We start from the raw sequence: 20,014 nt of genomic DNA on the forward strand, positions 1-20,014 counted from the left end.
CTAGTGTACATTGGAACCGTTGCCATGTCACTTGTACAAGGTTGTTTCCGGATATGTGGAACTGCTGAGTCCCTGCTGTGCCTAGGCTTACTCTGCTTGGGTTACCCGTATAAATACCTGGAGCTCGGTCACCTTCCTGTGCCAACGCTGGTAAGTCCGCACTGGTGTATGGGTGGATATGGTTCGCTTAGGAAAGAATTTTAAGCTCCAACATTAAGCTTTCAAACCTCTGAAAGACTCCTTCGTCCAGAAATTTATGCATAACAAATCGGAACATCCTACGAGCCTCTGCAATAGCTACTTTCAAGGCAAGGCTCAAAACTCCGTACGGACCTGCTGGGACCTTACCTACGCTAAAGAATATTTTATCGCACAGCTCCAATCCCCAGAGGACAAGAACTTGATGCAGAAAGAGCCGCTCGACAATCCTCTCTAGCATCTACGGAGCCAGAAATTAGAAGCCATTACAAACTCTAGTATTGGCCTTCATGAGCCTGTTGGCATCGCCCCACGGGTTCGTATTGGCACTCTGACAGAGACCCTCGTAGCAGGCCTTTTAATTTGTGCTTATCTCGGCCTTGAGCGCGGCTTTGGGAGCCGCGAACGCCACCCGTTGTCCATTTCGCTCCTTATCAGTACGAGCTATCTGCATTCATAGCTTAGGCCGCAAACAGGCGCAAGTTCGCAATGGCTTGAGTCCACAAGTATACCAGTGATCTCCAATGTTAAGGATGGACTTCCCTAGGTATTGTAGCATCGCATACACGCTATAGCACTGCTACAAAATGGTCACCGCTTAGATCGCCTCTCTAAACTCCTCGTCATTGAAGAAGTATGTCTTCCACCTACGAGGGCTTCGTCATAGCCCCTTCCTTCATCCACTGCCTACTGTTATAGTAGTTGATATAGTAGCAAACCACTGGATGTCCGTTCTGAGTGTGGAGATCATCTACTCTCCAGTTTGAACTATTTTTAGGCCAGAACTACACAAAACAACGTCGATGATCCACTCCACTCTGATTCGGATAAGGGGAATTTTAGTACCACCATCCAAAATTATCTAGATCCACATCGAGCATGGCCACTGGCCAGTGCCTCTAGCAGAATATAACCCGCTGGTTCGTGGAACGCCTTCCCATCGCTTGGCCCATCCATTGAGATCTTACTTGCTATTAGCACCGGCCTTCGTCCTACCGTCATGCAATCCAACATTAGTGTGAATTTCTCGTTCGACCACGAAGGAAGTGCATAGTATGTAGCTACAAAAGCAGACGCCGTTGACCTTGGCAACCACGAAGCCCTCGTAAGATGTAGACACCAATTCCAGGACTGGGTTTTCCTCATTGTCCATATCGCCACCATTTTTCGGAACTGTCCGCGACCCAGTTGCCATTCTTGGCGGATACTCAGCATGGGACCGCTGCGCTAGGATGGCGATAGCCGTCCTCTACTCAGCGACTTCCTGACACAGCAGCTGCTGGGCTGGGTCACAGTCGTTCAGGTTCAGGATCAGCATCACTGCACTGTGACGTTTGAGCTGTAGCTCTTGTGAAGGTCGGGCACCTTGGGTGCTGACTATTCGCGAATTTCCTGGAACTTGGGAGGTTCCAACAGACTAATGACCTTCAAATCCATGTCGCATACAAAGCTGTCAGGGCCTTTACAGTCCCACGACTTGTGTCCCGGTTCAAGCCACTTGAAGCAAACCTCCGGTGGCTCGTGTATACCCAGCGGACATACCGACTAGCCCACCTTGAGCTTCCCTATCTTAACGGACTTGTTAGCGTCCGCCACAGGTAGCTGAACCAAGGCAACCTGTGGTTCAGCCGTGCCTTTGCATAGCCGAACAGCTGCGGTGGCCACCTGCACCTCGCATTGTTGCCGTAGTGCAGTGACAAGTGATTCCGCATCCATGATCTCCGCTAAACATTTGTAGAAGGCTCTCTCACGGGTTTCATCGCACTTGAGCTCAAGGATCATTAAGCCTGTACGAATACGTTTTTATCGTTGATTAAATGTGGAAGCAATAAGTGGATGGTCATGGGTTCGATCCCAGCCCCAGCACTTGCAATTTCGTCAGTTGCTCTTCCCCCCTAGGAGCAGCTGACACCTGCCCTCTTCTGAGCATATGCTCTAACGGACCCGGAAACTTTGATATCGGCTAACGGCAACTCATAATGGACTGCCAATCGAACTGGAAAACAAATAAGAGCCACACATCAACACTTGTGCTCATCATTCTAGCATGGATAGGGTAGAAAAGCGACAGCAGTGAAAAGGCAAACCAGTTCGATATAGTAGAACAAGAATAGAATACATTTAGGCGCTGTACAAAGTGTAAGTGCAGCTGTCGATTGGAATCGCTCAAGCAGTGCCCTAGTGGACAAAAAAGCTGTAAATTAAGTGGTTGAAGAATTAAAAACCTGTGGAAGCATGTGATAAGGGGTAAAACAAAATCCTGCCAGCCTTGCCTTGTAGAAACAATTAATCGTTTAATTGCCAGAAATCTTGCCATCTTGGACCACTGCTCAACGGTCGCCAGCAGGGATGGAAACATGTTGAAAGGATCATCTTCATCATCGTCATTTTCACTTGCGCTTCAAGTCCCACTCCGCTTGCGAACGTACGTACCTACTGTATATGCACAGAACCGTTTGAGAATCCACTTGGATTGACCTTATGAAGAATGTGTTGGCGAAATGGTAGTCTCGGTGCGGTGTGCGAGTGCGAGCTGACATCAACGGAGAGGAGGCTGGCTGGAGGTGATTGAGAATTCCGTGCCTATTATGATGCACGACGAGTGGCTTTTTGATGGCGGAAAATGGGATTTTCTGCTTTCCTAGTCAGGTTTTTCGCCACCCTCGGGCTAAGTAGGTACGGGAAGGAAGATGAGTTGGAGCAGCGGCAAAGATAATAGAGGTTAAAAAGATGACGCGCAGAAGGAAGCTGCGACGACGAAGACGACGGGGACAGGAAATTCTTTGTCGTTCACAAGAACCCTGTCGCTGTGGCACGCACTTTTCAAATAATGATCCCAATAAAGGGTGTGGGGCGGGGGTGGCGGTGTGGTGTGCTCGGGCGTGGAGAGTGGGTGAGATCGAGATGCGGTTTTTGCATTCCTTTGTCTCGGCCCCTAAGTCTCTGACTAATGCCTTGAGACGTAAGCTTCTTAGCGTCGTCGTCGTCGTTGCCGTCGTTCTCGCCATCGTCGACGATGGAAAATCGCTCCAGGAATGGTGATTTCTTGTACGCCTTGATGATGCTATTAGAGCCGGTGGAGGGGAAGCCACTGTCGCTGACAGGATCCTTCCGTTTTTTCATCTCAACCGGCTGTGGAAGTTATCGAGAGCTGTTCTGACGGTTTCCGAGAGCTTTCTGAAGTTTCCTACTGAATAGTTGATGGTGCGAAAATAAGTGAACAACGATAGTTAGTAAGTAGTGATGTCGGTCCATTAAACATTTTATTTTCAAACCGAAATTTTGCATGTGTACTTCTAGTGGATAAGGTGCCATAAGTAATCTCACGCTCCCAAATTCATCCTATTCGAAAACAAGCGATAACTGAGAAAGTCCGCTTCTCAGAGCAAAATGTTCTATCATTTGTGAATATTACTTAGGTTGTTCTGAACTTTCTAAAGCAATTTCTTGAAGGATTCATGTAATAAAAAGCCTCCATAAATTTCCTCAGCAATTTCTCGATGGATTTCTTGAGAAAAGTTTCCAGGGATCCCTTCAAAAATCTCTCCGGAGATTTCCTTGCAAAATCATTCACGGATTCCTGTGGAAATTACTGCAGCGATTTCTTGAAATCATGTTCTAGTGTTTTTTTTTAATTCTCAGGGACTCCTGTAGGAACTACGCTAAAATTCCTTTTTAAACTCTTCTAGGTGTTTCTTAATTCTTTACACAGTTCAGAAGTTCTTCTAAAGAATCTTCAAAAAATGTCCACATTGATCCTTCTAGAAAACCATTCATTGATTGAGAAGTGTATCGGAAATTAACTGTAAACGTTCAAAATGCTCTATCTGGAAGCATGGTCGATCTTTTTATTCAGATTCTCCTATCAAATCTTCACAATATAATGTAGAAAAGCCTGAAGAAATTTGGAAAATGTTGAGTATTATCCAACAAACATTTTTGTTGCATAAAAGTGGAACAAACCTTTCCTAAGAAAACTTCAGCTTAAGAAAGTTTTATTCAACTAGTTATGTTACTTGGGTATTGAAAATACGGTTCAATAAGTACATTACACAAAAGAAACAACCTGTACAAAATGCTATTTTTTGAACGTTTCAATAATTTGTAGTGAGAAAAATTTGTACGGGGAAAAACCTGGAAAATAATAACACTAGTTTACAGCATTTTTGAACTAGGTAAGCTGATGTTCATTTTTGGTGTAGAATCATGCCCTGAGTTCGAAAACACGAAGGAAAAAAAATACAGTAGAGCGGAAATTTTTTTGACTTTCCACACAAGGTTGATGATTTGAAATCGATTTTTGTTCTATTTTTAAGCAAATTCGCTTATTTAACACATCTCATTCTCCGTAATCAATGCTCCGATTGAGCTGAAATTTTTACTGTATGTCGCCTACATATGATATGTCAAATAAACGTTGAGAAAGAATTTTTTAATTGTTTTTTTCTCATTGAAAAAAATACATTTCTTCAAAAAAATTTGGGAATTTTGCTAAAATTTAAGGAGATTGTCCCTAAAACTAGCCAATATCTTGAATTTCATCAATCTGACGCAAAATCTGTATTCAGATGATCGAATGGTATTGTATTCAGCTTTTAATTTATGGAAAAATATTTAAAATTGGTTGAACAAAACGCAGTATATTTGAATTTAAGTAAATTGCATATTTTGAAAAGTTGTAAAGCTCGATATTGAGCTAAAACTAAAAAACTGTTCTACTTAAAATTTTTTGAAGGTCGGTTTCGAAATCAGCGCTAAATTGTGCTTCAAAAATTTTGGTCGTTGGCATAAGTTCACGACTTTCGTTTTATTTTGTAAACTTGTGTAATTACTATCAGCAGTTATGTACACCTAACATATCACTCAATACCGACTTTTAAAATTCTTATTTCCGTTAAAAAAAAACCCTCATTATTTAAAAAGTGGTCTATCAAAAAAAAACCCTTTTTGGTCGAACTTCAAAGCTCTCTTTTAAATACCTTCAGAGTCCATAAAATTCTGTTCTATGGTAAAACTTCCTCAAAAAATGAACTGCTTTTCATTTTTGAACTGCGCTAAAATGTGAAGGATTTTTTTCTTGAAAACAAAAATCCTATATCATGAGCATTTTGGAAGATTATATATTTGCGCAAAATAAGAAAAAAAAATGTGAATATTTTCCCACAGTTTCCGCAATTTCAAAATTTCGGGAGATGTAAAAAATTTTAAAAACATATGTGTAATCTTTGAGATCAAAGTCCAAATAAAATGGTTATTTTTATACGATCAGAACTGATATTCGTTTTTTCAAAGAGTTATATAGCATCCCCAAAAATTAATTTATGTTTACTTCAAGTAGAATATTTTAAAGGCTGTTGTGAACATTTATAGTTAATTTCCGATACACTCCTTACTTCAGCATCTTCTTCGTGCAATCTTACACAAAATCCTTCAAGGATTAATTAAGAAATTTCTTCAGTGATTTCTTCTTCAACATTTCCAGAGTTTTATTAAGAAATGTTTTCAGTGATAGTTTCAGAAATTCCTGAAGGGATATCTCCAGAAATTTATTGAAAGGATTCTTTAGGAAACCTTCCAAGAATTCACTCTAAGAATGTTTCATGGATTCCATTTAAAATTCCTGTAAGGATACTTTTTAAAAAATCTACGATTCATTAAGAAATTCATAAAATCTTTCAAAGAACCTCTCCGGAATTATTCAAGTGGATTTTTCAAAATTTTTGATGAATTCTTAAAGAAACTCCTATTTATCCGAGAAAATCTTTAGAAGTATTTCATTTAGTCCTTCATAAACTCTTGCTTCTATTAGAAAATCTTCTAGCAATTTCCTTCCAGAGATTCTTCAGAAATTTCTCCTGGGATGCCTTCAGAAATTATTACTAAGATTCTTCCAGGATTTTTGCAGAAATCCTTCTTGGGACTTCATTAGGAGTTCGTACAGGTTCATTTCAACTCACAAGCACATCCAGTGTTTTTTTTTTCAGTAATTTCTGATTAATTTCTCCAAGGATTCAATTAAAATTTCCTGAAGAATGGTCTCCAGAAATTTCAGAGGTTTTCAGTGATTGTAGCAGAAATAACTCATACAAAAATTCATTTAGTGATTTCTTCGTTTTTTTTCTCTCAGAAATTTCTCCAAGGACACCTCTAGTTTTTTTTTTATTTTTTTACGATTTTTTTCACAAGTTCATTCAGAAATTTCTCTATAAATATATATTGGGAGTAAAAATTGAATGCATTTAGAAATTTCTCAAGATGTTCTTCCAGAGATGTTTTCGAGAAAATATCCACGGATTCCTCTAGGAATTCCTTAGGAAAATTGGTTTTGAATACTCCCGCGGCAGTTTCTTTGAAAATATCTTCGAAATATCTTTGAAAATTTCTCAGAAAAATGTCTATAAGTTTTTTTTTCGAAAATTTCCTTCAAATTTCTAGGACAATTTTACCAATAGTCCTTTTGCAATTCTTTCTCAAAAAGCTTTGGATACTTCTTTGCCAATTCCTTTGAAACCTCTTTCAGTTATCCCATTGAGAATTGCTTTAGGAATTCCTCTGGCATTGACTGATTTTTTTTTCAACTAATCTATTAAATTCTTTTTGTAAATTCCTTTGGTAATCATCAAAGGAATCCCTTCGGATTTCTATTATTTTTTTTCGAAAACTTCAATAGAAATTGCTTCGGAAATTCTAATGAGAATTTCTCAGATGGTTTTTTTTAATTTCTTCAGATTTTTTGTCTGCGACAGTTCCAATAAGACTGACACAAATTTTGATTTTGTCTTATGTCCCAGAAGTCGATAACTTCAGTTAGGCCCTATTGAAAAATAATTGTCGAATTATTAATTTTGATAATTATTATTAAAAATGTTTTTGAAATAACTTGGAAAGAACTTTCCAAGAAATTGCAGAAAAAATCCTCAAAGCAATAGCCAAAGCAGTTTTTGGTGAAATAAATATAAATGCAATAAAATTCAATGGAACTACGTAATAAATAGCTAAAGAAATGATCAAATTTCGAATTTTCACTTACTCACAGAGAAATTCCCGAAGAAATTGCTTAACAAATTTGAATCGAACTAAAAGAAAAATTCCTATTTCTTAGCCGAAGGAATTTGAATGAAATTTCCTAAGCAATAACCGAATGAGTTTCGAAGACATTGTCCATAAATTCTCAAAAAAGTTGAGGAAATTCACAAAGAAATTGTAAAGAAAATTATTTTAAAAAAATGCAAAAAAATCCTCAATGGATTTTTTATTAGATCAACTAAAACAGTTATTATATGAAATGCAGGAAGAACCTCCTAATGCATTACCGAAGGAATGGAAAGGATTTTTCGAATAAAATCCATAAGAATTCACAAAGCTCGAAATATTTGCCGAACAAAATAACAATATTCTTGTATTTTGTAATTTATAATTTGGTATTTTATTGTAAACTAGCTGTCCCCGGCAAACTTTGTCTTGCCTACTGCGTTTATTGACGTTTCAAGTCCCTAGCTTAGCCCAAGTCCCCTTCAAAATGTATGAAAACCCAATTTTCAAAAACTCTCAATTTTCCCGTGTTTTTTGCCTCATAAACCTTTCTTGGGTGAAAACTAACGGAACAAAACTTAGACGACCCAAATCGGACCATCCGTTCGCAAGTTATGCGCGGTCCCACGTATGCCACTGCATTTTTATATATATAGATGATATCATGTACTACATGTACTACAATAAAGTGATGTCGCACAGATCAGGCAGTGGTTCCCAAGTAGAGGCCACGGGTCATGCTAATTTGTCAAGAACCAACAGTGCGACTAGAAAGAGAAAAAGGTTTTCATATCCTATGTCTCAAGAAGCATTTATTAGAATAACCGGCGTTGCAAAGGTCAGTGGTTCCCAAGCTGGAGCCGTGTCAATTTCGCTGGAACCGAAAGTCCTAGGAGAAGGTGTGAATGATTTCTTGATTGTGGATCTCAAGGTGCACTTATTGCAAAAAAAGTGGTGTTGTTAAGCTCAGAGTTTTCCAATTTGGGGTCACCAGTAATTGCTATTTTTGGTGAATCTAAAATGTGATGGGGAAGTGAAAATGGATTTCTAATTCATTCATTACAATATAGTGGCGGTGCAAAGTTCAATGGTTCTCAAGCTGGGGTAACGGGCCATGTTGATTTCACAAGAACCGAAAGCCCGAGGAGAAATATACAATATACTTATGTTGTAAACCTTAGGACTTTCCATTTTGGGGTAACGGGCCATGCAAATTTCTCAAAAATCTTAAGTGCAATAAGAAAGTGAAAATGTTTTTTTTAGATTATGCATCTCAAGCAGTATAAAAGTGTAGTGCTGCAAAATTCATAATCTGGGGTCCCGGGTCATGCTTATTTTTCAAAAGCCGAAAGTCCTAGAAGCCTCAAGGATGACTTATTACAATAAAGGGATGTTACAAAGCTAAATGGTTTCCAATGAGGTGACAGTCTATTTGGCGTATAGTAATCTAGTACGGGTCTGTTCATAAACCACGTAGACCAAACTTAGGCCACTCAGACGCCCCCTCCTGTCCCCCTGAAGCGCCCATGAGGCCTCTTGAGATCCCCCTCAAACTCCCCAGAGATCCCCTGAAATTTTCTAATGTCTCTGGGACCCCCTGGAACTCCTTGGGACCTCTTTAAAACATTTGAAACGCCCCTGAGCCCTACTGGGATCCTCCTAGGATTATTCTGGGATCCACCTGGGATCTCTCTGGAGCCCCTGAAATAAAAGTGAGACCCCATGAAACACTCCTGAGACCCTCTGGAACTCCCTGAGAACCCCTGAAATGGACCTGAGACCCCCTTTAAACTAAATTTCACAAAAAAATGGTTTCTGCAAAAATGGAAAACATTTTCAATCATCAAAAAAAAATCAGAAGATACCTTGATCCATACTCTACATGTGTACGAAAACTGTTTTTGAAAATATTGCTTCGTTATTTAATAAAAAAAAATCAAAAACAAAAAAAATGAGAAAATGCTCCCAGTTTCGCCATAATGGTATTCCTGGTGGATTTTCCGTACGTTATGATCTAGTCCGTTGTCGCCTGGCCGTTAATAAAGCCGATTTGACAACTTTACTCAAAATACCATAGGTGACAAACAACTGGAGATGATCTGGAATAGCACTTTGTCTCTTTGTGAATATTGCCAGATTTACCCTTCCTTCAACTCATTTGGTATCTATTTGGTTTTCTAGAGCCTGACTATCAATGGAGCTTTCTACGGAAATAAAATTTAGAAAGTATGTCCACGGACCACTTTTCAAAGAAATCTGACATCATTCGGTGTGAAAGGCATGTGTTTGAATCATCACATCAAGTTTGCTCTACTCATTGAATATTCAACTCCTAAGTTATATGATCCATATTGCTTTTAAATCTCAAATTGTCTTGCATCAACAGAATTAGGAAAGATATGTTTTGATCTGGCTTTAATGTTGTTCAAACAAATAAAAACCTTCCTAAAGTAAGCTCTCAAGCCTGAAAAACGACGCAATAATCCTTCATTTCAGAAATTTATCTCACCCAGATTGAAATTTCGTCTATAATCTACCACTTCCCGCCTACCCTAGTATACCTAGCATCTCTCTTCACGCCCTCTTCAGTATCGCACTTGAACCAATCCATCACTCCACCACTCGTCGTACTCCCAACGGAAAGGTATGCAAATGTAACACAAATTGGAACAACTTTCGCCGTCGATTCGGCAGCGCGGCGGTGGCGTCCTGTCCCTGCCCATTAGATGTAGGGACCGTGCTCGATTCCGGACATATTTCAAGTAGCCTTCCTAGCCTGCATTATTCACTCTCCCTCCTCCCCGGGGAGGTTACTGTCCCAAATTTAGCGTGTGTTGTGTGTAGTTTGTCATTCCCCCCGATGGGAAACGGACCACCGAAATTCGGTTTCACGTTCGTCGCTGTAAGTAATGCTAATTTCTCGGGCGGCCAGGGGCAGTTCAACTCAACGCGTGTGTGTAATGCGTTCCGTGCTGTGGTTTGACGGAGGCCGGGGTGGAACCTGGGCTTGGGGGAGGTGATAAACGATTATTTAGTAGTTTATCATATGCAATGTTCGGTGGACGACGGTTCGAGCCGAGAGTTGGTGTACCGACCGATGTACATTCCAGCTTGGAATCCACTGGAAAGCCATGTCCGACGGAGCTTTTTTCCGTTTCGGTTCGCGGAACGATGACGGACGAGTGGATACAGGAAATGCTCAGGCGTGCGCGTTGGTGATATAGGATGGGGTTGTGGTGTTCGTGAGAGATGGGTAGCTCGTGTACGGATAGGATGTGTACGGACACGGTTCCTCGTAAAGATACGTTGGGAGGATGACTCTCCGGGTGATGAGGACTTCTGCTCTCGTGAGATGTAACGAAAGCCGATGACGAACGCAGATGAACGAAGCGTAGACGACTGGAAATGACGGGATCCGAAGCCATCCCGAACGTATCTTGGCAGCCTGCCAAGGCGTTTTGCTGCGATGTGGGGACGTTTTCGAATTTTAGTTCAGTGCACACGGTGCGTCAGTAAATAACAGACCAGCAGGGGCGAGAGACCTCAGGCAGTGTGAGCCGTTAGGATTCGGGTTCGACGACTACGGCTCGACGGGACACTGCTGCGAGGCACTCGACGAAGGGACAGAAGGCTGGAAGGGCTCAACGGCCCTTTTTCTGTTGAAACCGAACTGTGACTGTGAAATCGAACGCTGTGACCTAGAAACCGAAATGGTGATACTGTGAAGTCGAGTGCTGAATCCGCGTGTCTTTCGTTATTTTGTCGGTAGTACAAGTAGTTTGCAAGTTTCAAGTTTAACTTTTCGAGTGAGTATTTTTGTAACATTAACCAAAGAATCAAATTTAGGCGCAATCTTAGACAAAAAGAGAAAGCTCGGTGGTGGTTTCATAGTGCTCTAACGTAAGCAAAACGGCGTCCTCCAGCGGCAGCTAGCGGTTAGCGGGAAGCAGCGCCTCAAGAAGCGATGAATTTTCTGGGTAATGTAGGGAAAACTCCAACGCTTCACCCTTGCCACGTCAGATCGGCTTATCAACCACCACGGTTGATAAGCCCCTGATTATCACACAAAAAAATCCCAAACGCGCTATCTCAGTATCTCTCGCTAGGTCAAAACGATGCTATAGACTACAGTAAAGCCGTCCATCATCCGTAACAAAAAATCACGCAACCGCGCGTTCATAAATTAATCACCACCTGTCTGTCCGCCCTCCACTGGGCTCGCGCCAGGTTCATCAATCACCATTTGACGGAAAACTGTCACAACAAACAATTGCCAAATCGATACCATTATGATGAAACTTTTTCCCTGTCCCTTCCGCGGGCGTGCAACGTAACCAGAAAAAAAAATCCAGGAAGACGGGACACGCGCCATGGCACGTGGCCAACGGTGTCGTCGACTAGTGCCCCGGTTTGTACTTCAATGCGGTATAATTTTGCCCAGCCTCACTCACACACAGAGGGCTCCGACCGAGAGCGAGTCACGAGTGCACAGGGAAAAATCGATCAAGCAGCAGCGACCCTTGGCCTTCCCACGTTCGTCGCCTAAACGTAGGCTTACCGTGTCGTTTGTTTTCCACAAAGATTTTTTTTTTCTTTTGCAGCTTATTTTCTGGGGAAACCAACCGTATATTTTATTCAGAAAGATTAATCATTTATCAGTAATCGAGCTTATGACGCAACGTCCGCTTCGAATCGAATCTAAGCGTTAGACAAACAAACACGTTGAAGACTTCTTCGAAGGGGCGAAACATTGATGTGTTTGTATTGACACTGTCGAAAATAGACGCATTTTGGGCGGATTTGCGCGTTGATGGGAGTGACACCTGTTGATTCAGGTGTCAGCTGACAAAAGTCAGATGCACAAACAACCTGTTGCAGCTGACAATCAGAATGAGCAGGCGTGAACTAGGGCGTGAACCAGTTTCCCGAGGGAGGGTTGCTTATGCAAAGTTACGCAAGTCCGAACTTATTTTGCAGTGTTTGGTGGCGTGGAGCTTTAGGCGAAACATGGTTATTATGAGAGCGTAGGTTTTATATAAATCGCTTCCATATAAAATTATCAGACGTTCCACGGGTAGCCCCGCATTTCGATCATTGTTCCGTGTTTAAAAGTGTCCTGCGAAATCTTACATTTCACCCTAAACAATAAAAGATCCTAATTTATGTGAACAATTACAATCACCTTAAACTGTCAATATCTAAATTTTGAGAGAATTTTGTATCATCACACTAACCCTATGATCATCACAATGATTTTCAACTTAATATAGTGTATTAAAAACCCCTGATTTCCGTGATTTGTTCGACCCAAAAAGCGGGTCCTCTTTCTTACAACTTTTTCATATGCGAATTAAATTTACTGAACTCCTGAGCGACAATAACATATGTAATAAAAGATCTCGTAAAGCTTGATAAATTTGGTGAACAACTGCATATTTTCTGAATATTTTGCCGTGTAACAGTGTTTTCTCTAAATTTATATTTTTAAACAAGCATTGGGGTGTCAGTCAGTTATCAATAGCAATCGGAATATCATTGGACTTTTGGCAACCCATAACTTTCCGTGACAGCGAAGGTCACTATTTTTGTTTACTTTGATATTGAGCATTGCAAGGATATCGCGACGATCGTGCAAATGTTCAATCTATGAAAGAACAAGGTTCACACATCGAACAACATAGGAAACAGTGCGTAAACAACTCGTTTAGTCGAAACACCACCCCAAAATGTGCTCCCGTTGCTAAATTACTGCAGCCGCAACTGCAACCAATGTGAACATTTTGTGACGGGACAATTTTGTTTGCATGCGCGTCGTATTAGGCGCAAGATCGTCAATAACGCCCTGAAAAACATTTAACAACCGAATGAAATCTATTTACAGATTAAAAGCTCGGAAGGACAAACGCGAATAAAGACTACGTGTAGTGTAGTATCAAGTTTTTATCTCAAAAAATAAAATTAAAAAAAAAACTTAGTAAAGTGCCAACATGTATGTTAAGTTTCCATAAACTTTCCAGTATTGTGCAGGAGTTGATTTCAAGCATCTATTAGCAAACTTGTATGAACTCTTAAATCATTTCTCAAATTCCCAATAGGCCAGAGGAAATAATTTATACAATTAATACAAATATATAATTATAAATAATTTATACAATTAATACAATTATTGTTCACCTAGGATGAACCAAACGTCGATTTTGACATTTGGTTCATCCAAGGGCGCTCCTCTATGAAACTTGGACCAAACAAGTGTTTATTTAATGCTGTACTGGGTGTTAAACCATTAGAAAAACTGTCTAGTCCTGTCTAGTGTAGTCTACGCATACACAACTATCTTTTGAAAGAATTCTAGAAAATGATAAAATCGACTTTTATCATTTTTCTTAATGTCATTGTCAAGGCATCGGAAATTTAGTTAAAGTATCGAAGCGGCCAGGCATACCAGGCAGCGTCATTGAATACAATTGAACCAAACTATAGAACGGTAAGATCTCGTCAACCGCTCTTCATGGTATTTGTTATTGAAGCAAATCAACAACGATGGAAGTGACGTTGCTAAGAAAGTCAATGTCACTCCATTGAAACTCTCACTCTTGGTATGGAACATAGGAGTTTTCGCCTTGTTCCTTGGCCTGGCTGAAAAGCCTATGATTAAGCGCCATTGCTCACTCTGTGAAACGAGAAAAAATGTTGTGATTCCTTCCGCGATTGAATAAAATAGCCCATTTATGAGAAAAAAACTAAATCATACTTAACCAAAGAAAGATTGCGTTGGATTTTCAAGTCATTTTGAAACACAATTAGCATGTTTAGATAGTCCTTATCTTATGTCGTATCCAGAATTTACCAATAATAAAAAAATAGGATAAATCTCATCGACATTTGGGGTATCGGCATCTCCATCTGCATACCACTACTTATAAAGCTGCAGACCAGGACCCACTATTTTGCAGACTTCTTGCTGTTCTACAGTATTGAATGAATAAATTGTTAGTCTCTTCCACTCACTGCTGAAGTTGTATATGTTGATTCCAGTTCTTTACGTAACACTAGCAGAAATCTTGGCGGTTGAATACATGTGACCGAGACATAGACGGGAACAGCGCCTGGTACATACCAAGGGCCCATATAGCCGAGGAGGTAAACGCACGGGTATTCAGCATGACCATGCTGAGAGTGACGGGTTCGATTCCCGGTCGGTTCAGGATCTTTTCGTAAAGGAAATTTCCTTGACTTCCTTGGGCATAGAGTATCTTCGTGCCTGCCACACGATATACACATGCAAAATGGTCATTGGCAGAGGAAACTCTCAGTTAATAACTGTGGAAGTGCTTATAGAACGCTAAGCTGAGAAGCAGGCTTTGTCCCAGTGAGGACGTTACGCCAAGAAGAGAGAGAGAGAGAGAGACATACCATGAAACTTGAGTTTTGTGGTAAATGTAGCTTAAATGGAATTTTCTTGAGCAATCGGTGATTTGAAATCGAGATTGAGTTTAGGGGTAGGCGGGGCATAATGAGCAGCTTAAGCATTTTGCCACCAAATCCAGTAAATTAAGTGCAACCAATGTGTAATTTTAACGTTCAATCCTCATTTGAACCTTAACTGACAAAAGCCAATCGTTGAAATTTCGAATAAAGTTATAAATGTTGTAGAACTTTATGTTTTTAAAAACGTATAAAATCGCGAGTTGCGTTTTGGGGGTGGGGCATAATGAGCACCCTAGGTGGGGCAGGATGATCAATATCAGTTTTGTACACAATCAAATGCTAATTGACTGTTCTTGTCAATGATAAAGCATACCGGCAACAATCAATAAGAATTTGAAGGGATTACGGGGTTTAATTTGTAGGAAACTGTGGGGTTCCAATGAGTCTTCTATTGAGGAATTTTTAAACGGTGATAATATACAGATACTGAAATTTTAAAGCTAATAAATTGAAAGTTACAGACAAAACCTTACTATATGCATCAAAACAGAGAAACCCAAAATTAAAATTTGTTTGTTGAAGATGTTTACCATTTTCATTATTTTTTCACTATTTGCCCATTCTGTTCCACCCTACTACCAACTCTTTGAAGCATATTTTTTCAACAAAATAATTATACAGATAGCTGAAAAGTGTTACAAATACATTTCATTGGCCTAGGGAATATCAAAAAAATTGATAGATGCTCACTAAGTTGTGATTTCGATACCCAAAACCTTATTTTAGGTCACCTGATTCTTATAATATTTTCCCAGTACATGACCACTTTACGCATTTTGTATATTTTTTCAAGGTAAACGGATTTTTTGACTAAAATCAACTCATTGGATTTTAGATAATAAGGCTACAATCAAGCAATTTGTTTTGTTAATTTGAAGATTTACAGTGAAAATACAAGGTGCTTATTATGCCCCGCCTACCCCTATTATTTTTCACAATCGTGAAATATTAACATCGATACAATCAGCCGAAAAACAGCAGTTCAACATAACACGCACAGGGGAATAAAACACGTTTGAGCCCGGCAAAGCTGACTTCAATTCTGTTTTAACAATTCAAAAACTGTATGCGTTATGTCAGGTCACACCCGCTGATGTAGTGAGCACTGAAGTGCTGTAGCGTGGTTTCACGGTGCCCTTGACAAGCGCTTAGATTGGCACCCCACGTGGCCAATGTTTATCCGCCATTTTTATCTCAATTTTTCAAATATTTCCAAGTTTTTATCAAAAATTTGAGAAATTCGTTATTGTAAAAATATTTAAATATGTTATAGTTTATTGGTGAGTGTAACTAAAAATTAATAACAGTAGTATTATTCCAAGTAAAAATTTTACTTCGTCCAGCATAGTCTATGGCAATTCAATTTTTGATTTGTTTTATTGTAAATATGTTTCATGGAAAACCAAAATATTTTCCAAGTGTTTTTTACGATGTTTTCATTTTTATTTCACGTTTTAAATTAATAATATTTTTCACAACTTTTCAACTCGTTTTTATTAAAGATTTTTTAAGTTAAGAATAAGCTTTAACAAAAAAAATACATTGAAGATCTAATTTTTGAAAAAACTTTTGAAGTCTCTTTCGTTCTTTGAAAGAAATGCAAAAAATAATCGTTGAATTGATAAAAACTGTTGAGACAAAACTAAGTTGAGAAACCTCAAATGGATTTCTGACATAAAAACAAAAAAATAAGGATGAAAGCTTCAATCACAAATGATTATTGTAAATGAAAAAAAAAATAAAAATAATGAAAGAAGAATGAATGATTGACGATGAATATTCAAAATAAAATACTCTAAAAAATTTGCTGAAATTTTCAGGATATGGAAAACAAGACCTATTTCCAACACAGTAAATAGTTCAGTTCTGAAAATACGCAAATGTACGGAAGTGCATCTGTTTCCAACTTTGGGAAATTTTTACGCTCATCTTAGATCGACCTACTTGGCAGTATAGGCTGTCAGAAGACCAAAAGATATTATCCTAAAGCAATCTCAAAAATCAGTGTCATTTTTTTCAGAAAAAAAAACAAAGTTCCAGATGCCAAAATTTGGGCATGCTCGATTTTGCCTACATTTTGTACATCGCGGTTGAAGTTTGTTTGAGCTGTATACGAGAAAACATACTTTTTTGTATTTTTCTAGTGAGAAACTTTTTTTTCCTTTTGTATGTGTAGATGTATAGATGTGTTGAAAATTCCCAAGATTTAGTCAGATCGCATTCAATTTTTGCCCATTTTTTTCCAAAAAAAATCATAGGGAATTCCGGCAAAATTAATGTAGACATCCTACTGTAATTTTTTTTATTTTTCTTTGTCTGAAAAGCTTTTAGCGGATTTCTTAAAAATGTTTCTTGTAAAATATCTGAAATAAAAATTTAAATGTTCAGGTATTTTTTTTTTTCAAGAAATTGTAGATATATAGGGGTTTTGATAAAAATTACTGTTCGTATATATTAACCCTCGAGCAGTCGCGTCTTCGGCCACCCTCCACAGCACTACGCTCACGATGCGATGTGTACCACAAGCGTGCTTTTTTCATGGTGCGTGTACTCAATACACGACACGACCGCTCCTGGGTCAAAAAGCCATAGGTAAAAAAAATAAAAATATAAGTTGAATTTGTACAAATCAAAAAAGAGCTGTAATATTTCTGGTATAAGATCGTTGAGACAATTATAACGAAATTCCTAGCGAACTTTCTTGTAAAATTATATATGTCTGCCATATGGAATTAATGGAGGAATGTCTATGTAAATCTCTTTTTTTTTCTCTGTTCGGGACATAACCACTGCGACCAATATTTTGATCTATTGTGGTATAACCCGTGTCCTATGTGTAGTGCATGTCGTATTACTTTATCACCATTGAGAAGTAATAAAGTATTCGGTTTTGTTACAGTAGTCATTTTCAACATAATCGCAAGGAGGGATTCTGATTGATAGGTTCCGCTTTTAACACGCTCCTTTTTCAGTCAAAATCGGATCCCTTAGCGAGAACGTCAAGAAATGATACCGATATTGACCATGCATCGGAAACCTAGTCCTTTCTGTTTCAAACCAGTGTACAACAAATAAAAGATTAGGAATACTAACCCATGTTTCCTTGTTTCAAGATCCATCTCGGCTACACCTAAAACCGAGACCTATCACTTTCAACAAGGTGTGAAATGTAATAAGGACCAAAGTGTTTTCCTTTGATTACGCAAATGTGCTGCTCCACTAGCTGGAAGCAGTTAGGACTAGGGTTCGGTTTGGTAGATCATTCGCCGCAACGCAACCCAAAAAGGTGATCTTACCCACGCTACGGGCTCCGTTAAAGATCGAGCATGTTTTAAACCCCCTCAACCATTCATCCCTCAGCACGGGTCGCCTGACACCTTGGATTGGGGTTACCTGTTTGGTGGACTTTTACCCCCGGAACAGGTGGTCCGTAGTGCTATTCTAAGCCGGCAACTACACGGGCCTTTAGTTGTTCTTTGATTTCCTAGTGAAATCACTACATGAATTTCTCCTCGAATCTGCCGATTGAATTGTTTGCGAGTTCCCAGATGGGAGAAATGATTGAAGACAGACTCGTTGAAATCCTAAGATGGTCACCCCGCCACAATGGCTGACTTTCGCACCCACTCACGATGTTAAGCGCACAAATCTTCTTATTTCAAACTTGTTGCAAGTGACCAAAAACAAAATAAAAGTTACGCTATCATTAGATGTTGACTTCTTGAGATTTGCGTCTGAAATTATGGTGTAATAATGAGCTGGGATTTCAAAACTTTTGTCCTTAAATAATCTTATACAATATTTGAGCTCATCAATTTCTGCATAAGCATGAAGAATCTCATTTTGATTTTTTGAAAAACCTGGAAAACCGGGAATCCTCAGGGAATTTTATTTAACAGGGAAAAACCTGGAATACTCAGAGAATATCTTGAGTACTCAGGAAAATTTTACTCCGATAAAAAAAATATTGGGTCGTATGAATAAAAACCTGGTAGTAAAAATCCATATAGAAATTTCGCTGCAAGAATTTTTTCTAGAAATTCAATCAGGGTTTCATTCTAGAACTTCTTTAGAAATACCTCCTGGAAAGTGTGAAGAATTAGCCTAAGTTAAAATTCACGAAGAAAAAGAAATAAAAAAAACCTCCTGGAATGTCTCCCAGAATTTCTTATAATTATTTCTCATCTTCCTTCCGCATTTTTGACCCTATTTTTCTTGGTATTCCTTTTTGATTTTTTTTCCGGAAAGATATACTTCCGGATTCCTTCCAGGATTCCTGAATTCCAACCGATTTCTCCTGGAGTTTTTCTCGGGGATGTTGTTCCTTCCCGAACTTTTGCTCAAAGAAATCTTCGTAGGATTTCTACCAGAATTTATACCGAATACTCTATAAGAATTTCTGTCGGGACAAATCGTGGAATTTCTTTCTGCATACCTCATGGAAATTTTACGCGATTCCTACCGGTGTTCCTCTTGCGACTTCCTCAGAAGATCTTCCCACAATTTATTTCAGAGTTGCTAAAGGAGTTATTCCTGGGGTTTCTACTAAAGTTCCTCCAAGGATTTTTTTACGAATTTACTGCAAGAGTTCCTCAAGAGATTTCTTCCATTTTTTTCCTGTGATATCTCAAACAATTGCTTTGGGCTTCCTTCGAGATGTTATCCCTGGTCTCCTACAGGGATTTCTTAAAAGTTTTCGCGAGGTTTATTTTGAAGTTTCACCTGAAACTTCTCCCAGAAGATTCCTTCCGATGTTCGTCATGAGATGTCTCTTAGAGTTTTTCTTAATTTACCCTGGATTTTCTCTTAAGATTTTTTCCAAAGTGCCTTTTGGGATTTCCACAGGAGTTATTGCTGATATTTCTAATTGAGTTCATCTCTTGCATTCTTTCAGAGCCAGATTGTTCCTTGTAGTTGTGCCGGATTTCTTTCAGTGATCCACCTGAGATTTCCTACAGATATTCTCTGCTTTATTCCCAAAATTCTTCCCGAAATCTTTACCAGAAATTGTCCCGAGATTCTGCATATTCCTTCAGAGATTTCTCCCAAAGTAATTGCAGAGATTCTTCTACGGGCTTTCCTCAGAACGTCTCCTGAGATAACTTACGAAATACTTTATAGGACATTCCTGGGGAAATATTCAAGGGAATTCAAATAAAATCTTGCGAGAAACTCCGCAATGTTAAAAAAAAAGAAAAAATGAGACATCTAAAAAAAAGTTCTAGATAATAGTAATCCCGAGAAGAAATATTAAGGACATCCCAGGAGCAATTCTGAAAACCTCATGGAATCCTGA

General features: G+C 39.0%; 1 protein-coding gene across 7 annotated transcripts in view; it reads left to right on the forward strand.

The window, feature by feature from the left end:
- Window positions 1-20,014, forward strand: part of LOC109430375 (complexin) — a 596,174-nt gene that overhangs the window by 307,434 nt on the left and 268,726 nt on the right. For 3 of the 7 annotated variants that reach the window (XM_019706433.3, XM_062846311.1, XM_019706434.3), the window contains exon 1: window positions 10,718-11,207. The exons of the other annotated variants lie outside the window; for them this stretch is intronic. In XM_019706433.3, the coding sequence (XP_019561978.1) occupies window positions 11,195-11,207 (13 nt within the window). In that variant the 5' untranslated portion in view covers window positions 10,718-11,194. Of the gene's footprint in view, window positions 1-10,717; window positions 11,208-20,014 lie in introns of those variants that run through there. 7 annotated transcript variants of the gene reach the window in all.

Source organism: Aedes albopictus, chromosome 1 (assembly GCF_035046485.1).
Source record: "Aedes albopictus strain Foshan chromosome 1, AalbF5, whole genome shotgun sequence".
Classification (NCBI taxonomy): domain Eukaryota; kingdom Metazoa; phylum Arthropoda; class Insecta; order Diptera; family Culicidae; genus Aedes; species Aedes albopictus.